The following is a 19,255-nucleotide window of genomic DNA, read 5'->3' as shown; positions in this document are numbered from 1 at the left end:
ATTCAAGCATCAACAATTTAAATAACAACTTACCTGATTCAAAAAGCTAGAGTCATTGCAAAGATCGGTTGATACTGGATCGAAAGTAAAACTTCCCTCCTGCACGATTTGATTAGGTACTTCAGTTTCTACAGACAAAGATGCAACTCTTATGAATCTTATGATAACTTATAAAGTACTATTTTAAAGTTTTGTTTTGAGATGAAATTTGAACTAAAAAGTTTAATTTCAAATAACTTGAGTTTCATCACCTGAGCATTGAGGGAGTGTAGATTCATCACAAGGATAAGGAACTTCAATCGTTGAGTTAGCCGTGGTGAACATGTACCCTTCCTCACAAGACAGGACACAGAACTCATCTGAGCAGTTGGATACTACATGGGGAGGTAGATTTTTACACCCTTCATCTAGGAGTAAAGAACACATGTATTCAATGAAAAAGGGGAAACGGAAATGTTGTAACTCTTATACCACTTAGAAGAAATTAAATTAATAGTTAACATTTGGCAAACTAATTTATGTTATAAAAACAACCTTTTCATCATCCAACTTGGTTTTAGAGCCATAAAAGGTGGTAAGTGTTACAAAAGGTAACAAGATGAACTTGTAAGCTATGAAGTGTGCATGGCTTCTTCAGTTGGCTTCTGGGGATAAAAGTTGTAAAAAACCTTCAGTACAATGTACTGTGTTGAAAACCCAGATTAATATCCTCTGCGTAAGCTCAATAACAGATGCTGTAGAATATTGGATTCTTAATTTGCTCATATCATGAAACTGAGCAATCTACTTGGTAAAGCGATCAAATAAAAATCATCGACTAAGAAAATCCTAGACTAAAACTTTTCAGCCTCGAATAGTGCCTTAAGCTTCTATGCCAGACTTTGCTTCCCAGAGGTATGATCTTTAAGTAGGGTGCATGTAGTTGCTTATTTAAAAAAAAAAAAAAATTGTAAACTCTATATCCAGATGTTGAACACAGCCATACTAAGACAACTACATTGTTCATAAGAACTAAACAAACTGTAAAGTTTGTAAATGTGTGTAGTAATTTAGAACTTTCATTACCTACTATTGTAAAGTTCATAGTGCAGAAATTAGAATTGCCTGAGCTGTCAACAGCAGTGAACATAACTTCAGTAGTACCAGTGGTCAACTCCTCCAGAATGTGAGACGAATTTATCTGTAACAGGTTGAAAAGAAAGAATATTCTGACAGAATGTTGAGGATTATTTTTTTTATTTTTTACAGAGCAAAAATGTACCAGTTAACACGTTGGGTGCTGATGACGGGAATTCCCGCAATTGCTTAACATTGAAATAAATGCAACTTTTATGTTCAAACATGTTGACAGCACGAATAGTGTTAACAAGTTCACTTAATAAGTATTTGTTTTTAGGACTCGGTTTCAGGGGGGGGGGGGCAGAGGTAAGATATATTTCTATTTTTTTATTGACAGTTGAAAAATATTGACTAAGGATCTATGAGAATGGTATCAATACTATAATGTAATTAATACTCACGTACAACTTTGTCATTGAATTGTCACTAAACTGGGGCCACACAGAAGATAAATTGGCAGTTAAATTAACATACAGGTAAAAAGGCGGTGGTGACTCACAATCTTCTATAGTCGGAGGTTCTGTATCTGTAAAATTAAAGGATTCAGGTAACTCAATTCAAATCAGTAACTTAATTAATTAGTCAGTAACATCAAAATTAATCAGTCTTATAGCTGTTATAACCCTTCAATATTTTAAGTGTAAATTTTTTTCTGTGTCATTGGCAACCTTATTTTTTAAGGCAGACGTATTTATTTTTAAAATAAATTCTTTTCTCTAGTAAATACGCTGATAGATTACAAGGATTAATATTAAGAAAAACATTGAAATGTAATTCAACCAATATGTGTACAGCACAATGAAGAACGGTACAGTTTAAGTTAAGACCGGTGTATGGCATACACCAATTTGTTCATAGAGACATAAACAATTAAGTCAAACCCAGCACAATACTCTATTGCTGTATGCCTATTATTATTTATATATTTCTTCAGTGTTTTGAATATAATTTTTCAGATAAAGGTTCAATAAATATTGTAATACAGTAGAGCCCCGATTATCCGAACGTCAGTTAACCAAAATCGTTGCCAAAAACTACAAATTCAAATTTACAGCCATGCCAACATTACAAGAGTGGCCGGCAGGAGCGTCCACTTCTCGTAAAACAAATTTACCATCCAAACCTCCTCTGCCACAATTCTTTTGGATAGTTGACGGTCTCCTAAATATATTGAATAAGTTTGGAAAAATAACTAATATAAATATGTAGAAGTACTGTTCTTCACGTTGCATAGTTCTTTTTATGTATTGTACTCAACTCCCAAAACACCTGACCTAGGCATTATAACCAGTCTCTAACGTACCTTTTACTGTGACAGAGAATTCACAGACTGCCTGATTGTAGCTGGAGTCTGTTGCAACGTAGCTGATGATTGTGTTGCCGATGGGAAGTTTCATTGGAAAGTCACTTGGTGGGTCAGACCACAACAAAACAGAGGTGTTGGAGTTATCTGGAAAAATATAATTAGAGGACTCCATGAAAAATGGTCTGATAGTAATAGTTGCTTTTTCTAACTATAATTGATTTTTTATATTTTTATAGAAATAAGCACAGTGTATCAGTTTTGATCTTAAGACATTTTTACTTTAATGGACAGACTTTTTGAGATTCATTAGAAAATATATGTTGGCTGAAGACAAGGGAAGAAGCTGGTCAAGTGGTAGAGTTCGGGACTTTGATCCCCGATGTCCTGGGTTCAAATTTTACGTATCACCAACGGACTTTATCGAAGTGATAATGCTGCGAACTCTAGGACTAGCCTGAAGTAATGTGTAAAACGGTTAGGGGCTAGAGCCTAGCATCCTACAATGTTAGGGTAAGACAACAAATAGGTAAGCGAAAAAGCTTTATGTTGTCTAATACATATCCAACATTGAAAAACCTTAAAACTTTTCATCACAAAATCACTCTTTAAATTATTAATTTTTCATACACATAAAGAGGTTCATTAAAATTTTAACTCAAAAGGATCAAAACACCACTGAGGGTAAAACATAATTCAGCTTAAAGAGTTCATGTTGATTGCATTTTTAAACAAAAGACTTTATGAGGTATCTTGGAATAGAACATATACCTTTGTTGGCTTTTGCCGAAAATTGGTTAATTGTCTTATACCAGGTAGTCTTGGAAAAAATACCCAACCTTACAACTTCCTTCCATAAATGCACTAGTCAAACAACCCTCGCTATAGGTTTTAATTCTCATTGAAATTTGCCCACACACATTAGAGATCCGTAATTTTAAGCCCGTCTATTTAATTTAACAACCTGATTTCATTAGATAACTATAATGTAAGTGTAAGGTTACCTTGAGGTTCAGGTTGAGACCATGTGACAGAAGCATAACTCATTCCTGGGTCTGTCTGAACTGTGATGTTGTCTGGACAAGTGAGAATCGGAGGTGATGTGTCTGTAAATATCATCATGTGAAACATGGTAAACAGGTAAATTAGAACATTGGTTCAAGTGGTGACACAGGTAAAATAGGATAAACTAAACATTAAAAGTATAAAAAAAGGGGACTTTAAAAGACTATTCCTATAATACTCTTACGTACATGAAACAAAAGGTTTAATTAGCATGGACAAAAACTCAAAACAGAATGTACCAAGTCCCAAAGTCGAAATTATAGACAAATAGCCATTGTGTGGCACATTGTACGTACAGTAAACTGAATAATCTAAATCCTTATTTCTACAATATACTGTATATTAGATAGGCCACCTAGTGGCGACATTTGGTGACATATATTTTATTTTCTGAAATCTTGGTGAGTATTACGAAGGATGAGGGAAGATTATAAAATTGTAAGAAGCACCTAAGGTCACTTAGTGTCTGGACGCAGATACACTGTTGTTCCAATTTTCTAAATGCAGACAAATTGTTGTTTCTGAACAATACGGATACAATATAGATGCAAACCGCATATATATATTTTGGTTTAACATCAGCTAAACATACGTCACTATTAAAGTAAAAGAAAGGGAGAACTTCTTCACTATATTAAATGTTAGATAGATGCTCAAAAAATGTTAGGATGTCAAATGAAATGTTTTCTACCATAACCTTCAGACTACTCACTCTGTAATAACCTCCATAATATTTTTGACCAGAGTACTATTCCCTCTTTTTTTATATGAAAGTGAAGTATTATAATTTTTTGTATATGTATGTTAAGTGTTGTTTTTGTCTCAGATTGTACTCTTTCCCATTCAGGTAAGCCTGCTACAGTATCTTCCTAATCTATAATAGGTTCCTATATTAATAGTCCCTTAGGGGACAAAATATTGTGTGCACAGTGTTTTTCTACTTGTTCTATGGCCTACCCACACTTTCAAGGTAAGCTAGCTGCTATCCTCCTTTTTCTACAATTTAATAACCTATAATAGGGTATGTTTAAACTAAGCAATGCCAGTACTCACCTACACACTTGGAGACTTCTTTCTTATTGGTCCAAGATCCCTTCAGTCCACATTCCCGGACATCTGGTCCCTCTCTGTCAAACCCCTTGTTGCACAAGATTTTACATTTTTGGCCAAAAGGAAGTTTCCTGTTGGTTGAACATTCTTCTGGATACCAAACACCATTGGGAACTTTGTGAAGTGCCAAGCATTTGATGGCTGAAAAAGTAAAGTTTTCTTTCAAGGAGTAAGGAAAATTCACTAAAATATTAAATAACTTATAACGAAATGATTAAAATGATCAACGTCCATTATTCGGGATAATTTCCCGCAGTCGTGATTTTCAACTAAATAATACTAAAAATACCCTCGCTTCAGCAAACCTACAGACTAAGCAAATTTCCATTTGCCCGATTGGATTTTCAATTAAATCTATTTAAATAACAATATGTTTAACAAGTACCTAGGTTTGCTGCTACAGGGAAATAAAGTGGTTTTCTAGTAGAATATCGATACCTTAGTATAAAATAAGCAAGTTTACCAAGTTTGATCAAAAAATATCCGTAAAAAAGCAAACTATAACAGTTGACTTATTCTCCATAAGAATAGCATGGCAAATTTAAATTTACGATTTTTGGACTTTTTCTATGACTAATAACCATATAAAAACCCCTTCAATATACTTAATTGTTTGTTTTTTAAGCTCTAAAAAATGGTACTAATAGAAATTGGGTTTTTTCTTTTGTTTTGAGATCAAAAATTACAAAAACCAATTTTTACTTCATAAAACCCCCTGTAAAAACCTGTTCCCATAGTCCGATCATGCTGGTTCACGAACTCATTCAATTTTACCCCACCCTACACCTTCAAGCCAAATTTCATCAAAAACGGACAAAAAATACTCAAGTTATTGCGTTCACGCACACACACATAATATACATACACATATATAAAAATACGAACGAATAGTGTTTTTGGCCTCTAAGGACATCAAAATTCAAAAGTAAAAAGGTCCCGGGCCCAGGTCTTACCGTGAGACCTACGGTAATACTGTAGCTACTATACTACTATTTCCCTACTATATACTATTTCCCTATAAGGAAATTCGCTCAAATCTGCTATTTCGGGCAGAATTTCCGGCCATTATTCAAACATCTAGTTTTCCTGGTTCTTTACAAAAATTCATGCACACAGTTTAAAGATTATTTCCTGGTCATCAAAATTCACGTAAAATTCCTGGTGTTTCCTGTTTTCAGGTTGGCTGGACAGCCTGTAATATATCTGAGAACTCTAGGTGAGTTATTCTTTGGTATCTAAAAGCTAGAGCAATAAAGGTAAACTTACGTTTGCAAGATGTTGGGAGACCGTCCCAGCGAGCCAGGGGAAGGCAAGACCTGACAGGAGATCCCACAAGATGGCTGCCAGGGTGACAGGAGAATCTACACTCTGCGTCCACTGGGAAGTCTTCTTCTCTCGACACCTTGGGGCTGCATGTGAGCATGCCATTGGGTGGGGGTCTGAGACGGGGGCATCTCTTCACTGGGAACATGGTTAAAGGCAAGTTCACTTATTGAACAAAGGATCGTAAGTCCTTAAAGTTGAATTATTTTTGTTTTAGTTTAAAAGTCTTTATTTGCAACAGCCCATTCAGCCAGACATCCTTTCCTTTCCTAATATACCTAGAGAGTATATTAGTACCATGATTTTCAAGGGGCTGCAGCACTTGTTAAAAAAATAAAATTAATATTTTATAATCAGCATTAATGGATTTTTGGTTTGGAAAACTATCAACATGCAACATTAAGTTTATGGCTTGCCAATTTGGAAACGTACCTTTAAAAGCTTCCTGTGAAAGACATTTTTCTCAAATCTGAAGGTTGCTGGTTTGATCCTGAGGGTAAACCATTTCTGGACCCATATTCTAGATGCCATTTATAATAAATTGCTACCAATTAATAATGTTTTCTACCAACAAGTCGACATTAGAAAGTAAAAAGACCAGGATATGAAAATTGAGATATGAAGATTTTAAGGGGAAAAAGTGGTTGTAAAGGCTAGACTTACCAACACATTTTGGTGGCTTGCCGGACCATCTGCCATCCTGCTGACATAGCCTAACACTGGAGCCAATGAGAGAATAACCGACTTTGCAGCGTAATCCACATCCTGCGTTGACAACATTGTTGCAAGCTCCTCGGACAAACAGGCCATTCTTGGGGACTTTCAGGGCCGGACACTTTACAACTGTAATATCAAAAATACTATTGATTTGCATATTAAAGTGTAAGAATTTAAATTAGGATCCTTAATTGTGTGAGTCAGTGGTTCAATCGATAGCCTGACAGGCTTTGAATCCAAGGAAGCGATGTTGAGGATTTGCGTTCTGGTGCCACTACTTGTAATTCAATAATGTTCAGTCTTGTACCTTAATGGCTCACACCTTTCTTTGCTTGGTAAGTTCCAAACAAACTTCAGAACCCTTTTTAGTCAGACAAATGTAAGGTCAAAAGAGACCCCAGCTCTAAAAAAATTACAAAGTTCAGCTAGCTTTCTTTAACTCCCACCCATACTAGAATTATTTAACATTGAATGAATGCAAGGTTCACAATCACCACTCAGTAATGTTAATTGAAAATGGAGTCAAACTTTCTTAAATGTGCAAGTGAAAAGTCCTAATCAACTCCTAAGGACTCAAGAAATACATGATTGAGATGGTATTAAATAATCAATATTCAATAGAGGTAAAGTGATAGAGGTAATCAATAAAAATGGTATCCACAATAGTGTAAAATGTTACATCCTTATCTACATTTTAAAATATTATAAAAATATTTTTTTTACAAACAGAGGTTGGCAGCCTCAAATATTTTTACCTATTTCTCAACACAAATAAATAAATCAAACATCGAGCAAAACAAACAATATGCAGGAATGGAAATTCACAACTTTGCTAATCTGTTTTTGCACTAACAACTGAGATACCTACTCAAAAAATAAACTTACATCTTTGAGAATTAGAAAATATAAAAATCAGCACACGATTGAATGTCAGAGACTAACTTTCACAAGACGATCCGTTGGCCACAAAGCCAGGCTTGCAGACACAATGACCCTCGTCTGCAGCTGGTCCGAGTGTCTGGTGGTTGATATCAGGACAAGGTCGGCACAAGGTGACATCTCCCGGCACTCTGCCATTGTGATACGTGCCGTTAGGACAAGCTATGACAGAGATATCACTATCAGAACACAACCACCAGTGTAGGATGGGTGAGATAGCTTTGTGTAACTGAAAAATATTAAACTATTTATTTAGTCAGGAATATTAGTCCAATGATCTAGAACAGAGAAGTCCAGTTTCAAACCATCTAAAAATCTAATTACTTTATTAAGGTTTGAACAAGCAATTTCCCGACTAGTATGAACATACCACCAACTCAATAAACACTTAACCAGGTGTGTGCCAGGGGTGTGTGTTGTTGGTTTTTGGCCCTGTACAGAATGAACAAAATCTACATAATTATTGTTTAACAACTTACCACTAAGATATTAGGTCAATGGAAATGACAGCAAACTGGCAAAAATATTTGCTGGACTGTAGCATTCCATCTTTGGCATTCCATCATTCCAATCACAATTCAACAATGTTTTATGTACATATAGTACAATTCAAATGTAGAACTGTACACGAAATCATCTCCCGAAGACCAATTAATATTTCACAGTTAACTTTAAATGTGTAAGTTTAACCTATAGTTCAGCTTACCACTTCGCTACTATTTTACTACATAAAATGAATTTTTAAGGCTATGCAGGTTTTATGTGCTTATTGTTGAAATCACTCAAAGGTTAGGTAAACTGAAAAAGTTTACCCGGTTGGCACATAAAAATAGTCTTGTGCAACATACATTCAATTACTGGTAAGTGGACGAAGAAGCTTTTTTTTTTAGTTTAACTTAATATGTGAGATCTAAAGGTAGTGTAATATCCCAGTGTTCTGTTTGAGTCAGACCAAAATATACACATATCTCGATGAATAACATTGCATGTATACATGAAAGTTAGATAATCTATCAATTTAAAGTACACAGGAAAAAGTATTTGTGTGTAAACAGCGATGCACTTAATGTAGGATATTGCAAGTATAAGTAAGTAATGTTTGTTACCAAATACGTTACTGAAAACTTACGGAGACAAGGATGTTCCTGATCAGCTGTTCCGAGACCGTAATGTCCTGGGGGACACAAACACTCATATTGTCCTGTGCGGAGTCCACAGGAACACCTGTAATACTAAGTTAATTTTGTATTTACCACAGACAATAATTATTGTAAATCTTCCAATATGAGGACCAAAAACATGATATTTTGATAGATAAATTACTTTCAAAAATATGATATCTCACTGATTGTACAAGAAAGATTTTGAATTAATTTGTCATTTATCATCTAAGATCTAATGAACTTGAGAATCTATTATTTGGATAAAAATATGATCAAATTAAACCTAATATGTAGCAAGATGTTGCACTAGCAAACATTTGATACGATATCAAAAACCATAATCACAATTTGTTTATTCATCATAGAGTACCAAGTTTAAGCTTATATCTCAATTAAATTTTGCTGTCCTTAAAAAGATAGATAGTGCCTGCAGTACTGTTGAACTAAACTAAATTGTTAGAGAGAATATACTTATTTCAATTTTGCAAATTTCAAAATTGCAGCCAGATATTTCATTTTCATTGGCATATTTTTATACAACCTGTAACATTTTTTATTACTGTTGTGATGTTTGAAAAATAATTTCAAAAAAGATTAAGTATGAGGAAGAAGTTAACATTCAGGAAGTGAGAGTGGTTTTTGAACTATCTACTGTAGGCCTATACCTAGTAAATTAATATGTTATGTGTATGTACACTTAAATAAGAGCGTTTTTACATCACACAGGTGAATGTTGTGCAACGAGCGGAAGCAAAGTTGCATAATTCTCCTAAGTGATGTAAACAAGCTCTTGCGTAACTTGTAATGTACAAGATTTTACCTGACCCGACAATATACAGGAGGTTACAAACAATATTTTTCATTATCCATTTCACTCATCTTCTAACAGTAACGTTCATTTACAAACAAAAGCTAGGTTAGGAAAATTCTTCAAAGCATAACAATAAAATTCAAGCGCACAGCTGATTTCTAGCGTTAAACGTCGTTAGCTCCATAGAGGTATATTTTTTAAGTTAAACACTCAATCACCGAGTGAGTTTCACTTTACTTCACTCGTGACGTAAAGAAGTTGTATACATCACGCTTGGGATAGGGAAGTTTAACATGGCGGGTTAGGTAAAATAATCTATACAAATGACATCTATGAGTTTTGTTAACCTGGCCATGGGACCACAGATGTTGAGGCACAAAGCACTGTCTCCCACTGGAACATATGACCCAGCTGTCAAGTCTGAAACCAATGAAATCAAATGAACAAACAACAACAAACAATAACATACAAATTTCTAAAAAAAAAACCAAATCTAGGATATGTTTATTTTAAAAGTTCTAAATCTGGCTTCAGATTGTTCAAAAAAAGGGATGTCTACTTCAGTGTACCAGCTCTACCTCAGATTTTAGTGAATATAATTTTAATTTCAATTTCACAAGAGAAATTTGCGAGTTATTTTAGAGTTGTTTTTTTGAAATGTTGTAGGTTACTAATCCTTTACCTCTGTGCAAAGCTCTTCTGGCTAGAGCCACAAACTCCTCAAAACTGTCTAGAATGTACGAGTGTTCCTCGCCAGGAGTTGAGGCCATTTCAAACAGTTCAGCAGTGTTGCCATTGTGAACTCCAAAGGTGAAGATTGTCACCCCATCAGATTTTAGAGACTTCGCAACATTGCGAGGGTCTCCGCCGTTGGAAAATCCGTCCGTAACAAGAAACAGGGCTTTACGAGAGTTTGGACGAGCGTGAGATAATATGTCCTGAAACATGAAGATGTTTTCTTTTGATATATGTTTTTCATACATTTTGTCTTCATAGTTCTGAAGAAAATAGCAGTACTAGATAGATTGTGCCATTAATAAGGTGTTTGAGATTTTTTTTAATACACTTAATAAAAGTCAATTCACTTGTTGCGAGACCAAAAACCTAGGTTTGAGTGGCAAAGGGGGTAACATAGGTCATTAAATTGAGTACTTAAAGACATCCATCACCTTAAAACCCCTATAAGAAAGAATGATTAATTGAATTCAGTTGAAACGTAAAAATAAATATTTTTACCTAACCCGCCATGTTAAAACTTCCCTATCCCAAGCGTGATGTATACAACTTCTTTACATCACGAATGAAGTAAAGTTTCAAAAACTCACTAACCTAGCTTTTGTTTGTAAAAGAACGTTACTGTTAGAAGATGAGTGAAATGGATAATGAAAAATACTATACATAACCCCCTGTATATTGTCGGGTCAGGTAAAATCTTGTACGTTACACGTTACGCAAGAGCGTGATTACATCACTTAGGTGAATTATGCAACTCGCTTCCGCTCGTTGAACAACATTCACCTGCGTGATGTAAAAACTCTCTTACTACACTTGTAAGGTAAATAGCTATTACCCAATTTGACAAAACTGCTTGCACTGTAAAATTTACTTGGATGACTTCCCTTTCCATTTTCCGAAACACAATTCCTTCCCTAATGAAGGATATACTGGAATTCATTCTCAAAGATAAAGATGGACTCAAGGATGTATTTATGAGTTAGGCCTAATAAGTTGAATGTGTGCTACTGCTAATATTAGAGGACCAAAATATTGTGAATGAATCCACATCAATTACCTGAGCTTCCAGCATGGCTCCCAGCGTGTAGGTGCCTCCTCCACTATACTTGACCTTGTGGTGAAAAACACTGCATTTCTCTTGTTCCGAGGGTCCACTCATCAGATCAACTTCTCTTACCTGCCTCACACACAGTTATAAAACAGTGGTTTGGAAAAAAGTAAGGGCTTTTTACTAGTTAAGTACGAAAATATAGTAATATTTGCTTTTTTGGTTGAGTGCTGGTAATTACCAATGAAATTTACCAATTGAATTTATGACAAAACAAAAGGAAATTTCTAATGAAGCTAATTACTGCTATTAAAAAGTAATTATGAATTGATATTCGTAATACAAATTGAACTATCCAATATTCTATCTGTGGAAGATCTCCAATACGATGACAATTCACATGAATCGTTTTCCTATCCAGGAAGTATCCAGGTTTTCTCTGTGCACAGGAATTATCTCTAATGAATACAAACCCTTTAAGAAACGCAATGCCTTTGTTAAAAATTCAGTCTGGGAATATTTGAATTTTGGTTAGTTCCCGCAGCGGCCGCTAGGTATACTATCGCGAGTTCGCGGCCAAGTCAGCTGACTGAGTGAGAGAGAGTGAGACAACAGAGAGAGAGATAGAGTGGCATGGCCGCCACGTGAGCGATCCTAGTGGCGGCCGCACAAGCTTATTTTGGGGGCAAAATTCAAGTCTGACTATTCTCCATTTAAGCATTTCACTTCTTAAAGGGTTTGTATTCATTGTTATCACATAGAGTAATTTACATTGCTTTTGGTCAATAGTGGGATTTGAACCCAGGCCTTTAGGCCAGCAAGTCTTAATCTCTAACCACTTAGTTTAGCCAGCACATGATGATGCATTAATAATACATCAATAAACATTATACAGTAATGCAAGATCTCACGCAATATTGTTCAGGCTTTCCCTTGAAAGAGTTTGAGATTCTTAGATAAAAAATTCACTTGCATGGCAAACAATTTTAATGTACTAACCACTTGCCCAATAGAAGCAAAAGACACTATGGCCACCCTGGTGTGGTTGTAGGATACCGAGAAGTCTGCCAATAGTTTCTTAACAAATTGAAGTTCGGACTGGAAATTTTCTGCACCAACGCTTGATGAAGCATCCACAAGAAACACTAATTCTACTTTCTAAAACACAATAAAAACGCTTAGAATGGAGATTGGAAGGTTTTGTATATTGGTACCTATCTGAATATAAATGTAGGGAAGCCGAGTGATTATTGCTCGCCTAGCAATTTAAAGGTCACCGGTTTGGTCCTAAGAAAAGTCAGTACTGTAGCTTTTTGATGGTTTGAAACTGGAAACAGCTGTTCCTGATCATTGGGCTTCAAATAAAGACCCTGGATAATCAAACAGCTGAGCTTAGTCAGTAACAGCTACACAGATAATCTCAGGCCATTCTACACTCATCCTTCACTCATATTTGGCTTAAAATATGCACCTATGTGGCATCTCAATGATTGATAATTGTTTGAAATATTTGACTACTCCTTAACTGGTAAATGTACAAGTACAAGTACTTTCCATTTAACTAGTGAAATGAAATAGTTATTTGTGTAACTAGTGTGGGAAGTGACACTTTGCTGCACATGAGAGAAATGTCCTTTTAGAGTAATCCAAAATTTGTCTATTGTTTATTGTCTTTGTACACTGTCCCCCCTTTGTGTCATAACAATTAGTTTTATAGACAGATTTGACTTAATAACTGACAATGTCCAATATGCATCATCTATGTATTCCTTAAACTAATAACATTCTTGGTTTTTAGTTACCTCTTTTAGAATATCGTACCTAGAACTTTCCCTTCCACAAGATTTTTCATTTTATTCATTTTGAATTTGAAAACTTATTATTTATTTTGTAGATAGCTGAAAAAATGTGTTCATACCATTGTAGGTCAACTAGTGTTTTGCAAACCCTTAATTTTTCATTTTGAATCAGAATCTCGTTTGTAGCAAAACCTCATATTTGGCAACTTAAAACCAATACATCAGTAAAATTTCTAAAGAAATTGCTCAGCCCAGCCTGTAGACATGTATACTGTGATACAGAATATGGTTAGAATTATGTTTACTTAAAGGTTTATAGTGTTTATACTCTGTAACTGCACACGTAAGAAATGATTTGAAATGTTACAACTACTGTGCACAGTAAAAAATTAGTGCTCCAAACCTATTTAGCTATTCACTTGGCCTCTTTACATTAAATATTGTATGGTTTATAGCAGATGTGGCCCTATTGGTCTAATAATTCATATTTCCGTCTAAAACACTGAATTGACCTTAAACAGTACAGGGTTTATTATGAAATCGCTTGAATAGGAAAAAACTCACCAAAAACAAGGATATGTATTAACTCTTTTTTAATGATCTTTAAGAAATTGATATGAAAATATCCCTTAAAGACCAATAATTAATGTTTAAGTTTGATTGGAAACGGCTTATTGCCTGAGAATTAAGGAGACGATATGATAAGCAGGCTTACCTTATAAATTGTAGGCATCCCACTTCACTACAGTAACACAGAAGAAAACACTGTTCTTTGTGTTTTCTTCTGTGTTACTGTAGTCAAGTGGGATGCCTACAATTTATAAGTTAAGCCTGCTTAGGAGTGAAAATTTAAAAACGTACGTTTTCATGTCCCTGGCCTTTTACTTCGTAGATACTGGATTTGTAGTTTATTATTATGTGTTTTAATATTTTTGGGGACGGGGGCAACATGTTACACACATTTATTTGGTTTTAAATAGGTTCTAGGTATTTTTTTCGTATTTTTAAAGTCTCGAAATTCACGACCATGACGTGTCCCTAGGGTACATTTTCCAACTTTCACGCTGTTTTTATACTATTTATTCATGCCGAAATATAGAAAGCCATATTTTTATGTCATCAATGGTTATTAAACTTACAAAAAATGAGCATATTATAATTTTATTGTCATTGCGAACTGACTACCATGACAAAATAAGTCTGTCCCTTGATTTGGCGTCACGACCATTTGGGAAAAATTTTCAACTTTGGAGCACGACAGTGGCAAGCCTGGCGTCGATGGAGTCAGTTGGTTTTAGAGACTAGTTCGGGGTGTACGTCAGGATTGTAGTGCCGGTCGTTTCGAGTTGAAAGGAGGAATTACAAGATTAATAAAGGAAAGATTGTGTTTTTTGTAATTTTGGTGTGTCCATGACCGTACGTAGTCATTCGATGAAGTAGACATGGTGTTAATTTTCTTTATAAGATATTTCAATTGCTAGATTAACCTAGAAGTTCACTTTGTATCCTCGAACATGAGGTGCAGGGCTACCGCCAGAACAGAGCCAAATAACACGAAATTTCAAGACCAAAGTTTCACGACCATCGCGGGTTTTTTCACGACCAATCCAGCCTTATGGATTTTAGTGTGTTTGGTCGTGACAATAACTTGAATATAATTGTAATTTGAACAGTTTAGTTCAATTGAAACACTTATTTTTATTATAACTAACAGTATAATTGAAGGATTGTTTAAAAAGATTTAGATTATTTTAGAAAATTCACGACCGTACCGCTTGTCCCTGACCATCACGTATATGATTTCTATCATAAAAATTTCAAAAATTAAAAGATCGTCATATTTCAATGTTTTATACACAAAAGAAGCACACCTCTATACAAACATAACGATTTTTCGGGTCTCAGGTAAGTTTTTTCGGAGTTATACAAACTTAAAAAGATTTTAATGGCTTTTTTTCAACTTTTTCAACTTTTTGAGTTTTTTTATTTTTTTTTTAGAAAGACCAAATATACCAAAAGCTCAGTGACATTTTTATTGTATAATGGTCATAAAAGTAAATTAGTTTATAGCAAAACATAGTTATAAAAATAATATTAACTATTTTTAATATTCATTTAAACGTCTGTTATGGTCGTGACAGGATTTTGTGTTTTTCTACTAAAGATGCTCTTTTTTTTAAAAAAATACCAAAGATATTGCGTTACCATGGACATTTTATGAAACTTCAAACGTTAATGAAATAAAAATAATAATAAAAGTTTTGAAAAAGGGGGAAAAAAATTTGCAAAGCGCTTTTCCTGAAAACGTACGTTTTTAAATTTTCACTCTTAAAGCCTGAAATTAATATTTAAGTTATATTAGTAATCAAACAGTAAATTAAAGTAAAGAAACAATCAACACTCACATTGTTCTTCTCAGCAGCGACAAGACCCTCAAATTGTTTTTTGAGAACTTGCCCAAGCACTTCCACCTTGGACTTCAACACCATGTTCTCCAGCCTTCCTGAAGTATCTTTCAGTCTTTTAGCTTGACCGGAATTGAAAAACCCGCTGCTAGAATCCACATTTGACTTCTGCTGAGCTACCACAGTGACCATAGCTATCAGCACAACAATCAGCAGCATGTTATCAACAATCAGTAACTGATTGATTGTGTAACAGCATCAGTGGTGTTTGTATCCAATACAACAGTCGAAATGAGTCACTTACTGGAGTACCACTTGAGTTAACATGTTCCAGACGTTCCATAAATAGGCCAAACTGCAACTTGCCCAGGCAAAAACTGTGCTCGAGTGGGCAACTGGTGATTGTTTTGTAGGATGATCTCACGTTATGTTTTGTGTGATGAGGACACAGAAGTAGAGTATGGACATAATGTAAACATTTTGTGTTGCAAAGAAGAGGGTTTGTAAAGCTAGTAAAATCAAACCAAATTATATGTACATATACAAAACCTGTCAATAAAAATTGAAAATTATTGTTCTGCACTAGAGAATAATATCAATATTTTGTTGTCTTGCCACAGCCTTAGAGTTAGCTTAAGAATGTCTATTAATGGATGTTATTTAGGTTTTTTTTTTCAGAACTATCTGTTGACCTCTTTCATGTAAAATTATTACATTTTCAGCTACCACAAATTAGTTAGGAGCTTTCAATCAATTTGTAGCTAAAATTCAATTTAATATAACATATCAATAATACCAAAGTGGAAATATTTATTGCTAGAATCTTGCAAAACAATTTCTTATCCAGCACTTGAGATCATGGAGGAATGTGTTTATTTTTGCTCTGTAGACCTAGCTAACAGTTAGGAAGATTTCATGATATTTTTTATTGTATTTTATAGAGGTTGCATACTGCAAGAAATATATGAATGATGTAAACAAATGTCAAAACTATTTGGTATTCGTTTCTTCAGAAAACTTTACAAATAGAGGTTACGAATTTTAAATTCCCTTCTGCCAGTCTATTAGTGATTTTTTAGAGTTTTCAAGTTTTTCATGTTCCTTATAACTATAGATCGACCCATCAAACTTGACTTTAATCATTGACTATATATACCTACAGGCTTTATATCTACAGCTTTATATCTACAAGTTTTAAATAAATCCATAGTTCATCACACTCAAACAGAACAATTTAATGATAAAACTTTGTTATTAAATCATCTTTTGTCAATAATAATGTAAAACACTTATAAGTTATAATTTTAATCATGTAGGTTTTAATAGAATACAAAAAATAAATAGCTGATACTGAACCACACCATTCTTAATATCATTTAACTCTTTTTTGGGGGTAATGCAATGACTTCTCAACCAACTGTAAAATCTGAAGACTGTTAAATGATAATTTTAATAAGCACTAGCTGTGTGCCCGGTCTGAATTGATTTTCAATTAAATATATTTTAATAACATTAGGTTTAACGAGTACCTAGGTTTGCTGCTACAAGGAAACTAATAAAGTGTGTTTTTTAGTAAAATATTGATAGCTTAGTACAAAATAAATAAATTTGCCAAGTTTGGTCAAATTATATCCATAAACAAGCAAACTACAACATTTGATAATATTCTCCATATAAATAACATGGAAATTTAAATTTACAATTGTTTAAATTTTCTCTGTCACTAATAACTGAACAAAAATACTTTTATAAACTAAATTATTTGTTCTTTTTAAGCTCTTTAAAAAGGTATAAAGAGAAATTGGGAAATTTTGTGTTTTGAGGGTCAAAAGTGAGAAAAACCAATTTTTACCCCATAAAACCCCCCGTAAAGCCCCGTTCCCATTGTCCGATCATGCTGGTTCGCGAACTCATTCAAGTTTAACCCCCTTTACACCTTTAAACCTAATTTCATCAAAATCGGACGAAAATTACTCAAGTTCGCGTTCATGGACATTATATAAAAAATGTTCATAGTATATAAAAAATTTATAAAAATATAAAAAAATTTGAACAAATGGTGTTTTTGGCCTCTGGGGACATCAAAATGAAAAAGTAAATCGGTCCCGGGTCTAGGTCTTACCGTGCCACCTACGGTAATAGCTACTTCCCTATAGGGAAATTCACTAATTAGTATTTGAAATCTTTGTTAATGTCATAAAATGTTATCATAACAATTTATATTTGCTTGGACCGAAGATGACCCGAAATTCTGTCGAAATGCTATATGAATCGGGTTGCTATATGAAATGAAGTACAGTAAATCTATACAGACGATTTAGATTGGTAATTTATAATAAAAATTACCAAAATAGGCCACGAACTATTGATACATAAACAACGTTCAAAGCGTTTGAACAATTCATGATGGTTTGCTGAATAAATGCTGACTAAACACAAAGAAGCAATCTTACAAAGGAGCATGTTATTTCAGAAAATTGCCAAAAGAATTAGTGTCAAATAAACAGTTCCAAATTTAAACTAAAACTAAAAACTTACTTGGTGTGCAAAGTATTATATTCCATAGAAGAGTATATGAATAATTAAGCAAATGTTTTTTCCCTTTTTCCCAACAATTTTTCCTTTATCCCGTTTTACCAAATTATTTTTCCCTTTATCCCATTTTTCAAAATTATTTTTCCCTTTTTTCCTACAATTTTCCCTTTATCCCATCTTCTCAAATTATTTTTCCCTTTTTCCCAACTCTTTTCTCTTTTTCCCTACTTTTTCCCCTTTTTCCCTACAATTTTCCCTCTATCCCACTTTCCCAAATTATTTTTCCCTTTTTCCCAACATTTTTCTCTTTATCCCGTTTTCTTAAATTATTTTTCCCTTTATCCCATTTTTCAAAATTATTTTTCCCTTTTTCCCAACTCTTTTTCCTTTTTCCCTACTTTTTCCCTACAATTTTTCCTTTATCCCATTTTCCCAAATTACTTTTCCCTTTTTCTCAACTTTTTTCCCTTTATCCCATTTTCCCAAATTATTTTTCTCTTTTTTCCTACAAATTTTCCCTTTATCCCATTTTCTCAAATTAATTTTCCCTTTTTCCCAACTCTTTTCCCTTTTTCCCAACTCTTTTCCCTTTCACCCATTTTCCCAAAATTTTTTTCCCTTTATCCCGTATTCCAAAATTATTTTTCCCTTTTTTTCCTACAATTTTCCCTTTATCCCATTTTCCCAAATTATTTTTCCCTTTTTCCTACTTTTTCCCCTTTTTCCCTACAATTTTCCCTTTATCCCATTTTCCCAAATTATTTTTCCCTTTTTCCCGTGTTCCAAAATTATTTTTACCTTTTTCCCAACTCTTTTCCCTTTTTCCCTACAATTTTCCCTTTATCCCATTTTCCCAAATTGTTTTTCCCTTTTTCCATACAATTTTCAATTTATCCCATTTTCCCAAATTCGTTTTCCCTAACTCTTTTCCCTTAATCCCATTTTCTCAAATTAATTTTCCCTTTTTCCCAACTCTTTTCCCTTTATCTCTACACTTTTCCCTTTCACCCATTTTCCCAAATTATTTTTCCCTTTTTCCCTACACTTTTCCCTATTTCCCTACAATTTTCCCTTTATCGCATTTTCCCAAATTGTTTTTCCCTTTTTCCATACAATTTTCAATTTATCCCATTTTCCCAAATTCGTTTTCCCTAACTCTTTTCCCTTAATCCCATTTTCTCAA

General features: G+C 34.0%; 1 protein-coding gene across 1 annotated transcript in view; it reads right to left on the bottom strand.

Annotated features, from left to right (window-relative positions):
• The window catches only part of LOC128995642 (sushi, von Willebrand factor type A, EGF and pentraxin domain-containing protein 1-like), a 47,379-nt gene extending 31,623 nt beyond the window's left edge, over window positions 1–15,756 (bottom strand). The window contains exons 1-16 of the mRNA XM_054420659.1: window positions 15,538–15,756; window positions 12,333–12,491; window positions 11,343–11,462; window positions 10,233–10,488; window positions 9,898–9,970; window positions 8,706–8,800; window positions 7,580–7,738; window positions 6,584–6,763; window positions 5,864–6,058; window positions 4,541–4,738; window positions 3,427–3,528; window positions 2,423–2,569; window positions 1,521–1,645; window positions 1,066–1,180; window positions 252–407; window positions 34–128 (exon numbers count right to left, since the gene is read on the bottom strand). Coding sequence (XP_054276634.1) covers window positions 34–128; window positions 252–407; window positions 1,066–1,180; window positions 1,521–1,645; window positions 2,423–2,569; window positions 3,427–3,528; window positions 4,541–4,738; window positions 5,864–6,058; window positions 6,584–6,763; window positions 7,580–7,738; window positions 8,706–8,800; window positions 9,898–9,970; window positions 10,233–10,488; window positions 11,343–11,462; window positions 12,333–12,491; window positions 15,538–15,756 — 2,394 coding nt within the window. The remainder of the gene's footprint in view (window positions 1–33; window positions 129–251; window positions 408–1,065; window positions 1,181–1,520; window positions 1,646–2,422; window positions 2,570–3,426; window positions 3,529–4,540; window positions 4,739–5,863; window positions 6,059–6,583; window positions 6,764–7,579; window positions 7,739–8,705; window positions 8,801–9,897; window positions 9,971–10,232; window positions 10,489–11,342; window positions 11,463–12,332; window positions 12,492–15,537) is intronic.
• Window positions 15,757–19,255: the final 3,499 nt, after the last annotated feature.

This window comes from Macrosteles quadrilineatus, unplaced genomic scaffold (genome assembly GCF_028750875.1).
Source record: "Macrosteles quadrilineatus isolate MER2022 unplaced genomic scaffold, UCM_ALF_1.0 Scaffold_5__1_contigs__length_97177068, whole genome shotgun sequence".
NCBI classification, from domain to species: Eukaryota; Metazoa; Arthropoda; class Insecta; order Hemiptera; family Cicadellidae; genus Macrosteles; species Macrosteles quadrilineatus.
Note: the sequence above shows the minus strand (reverse complement) of the source record. Positions and strands in the feature narration are given on the sequence as shown.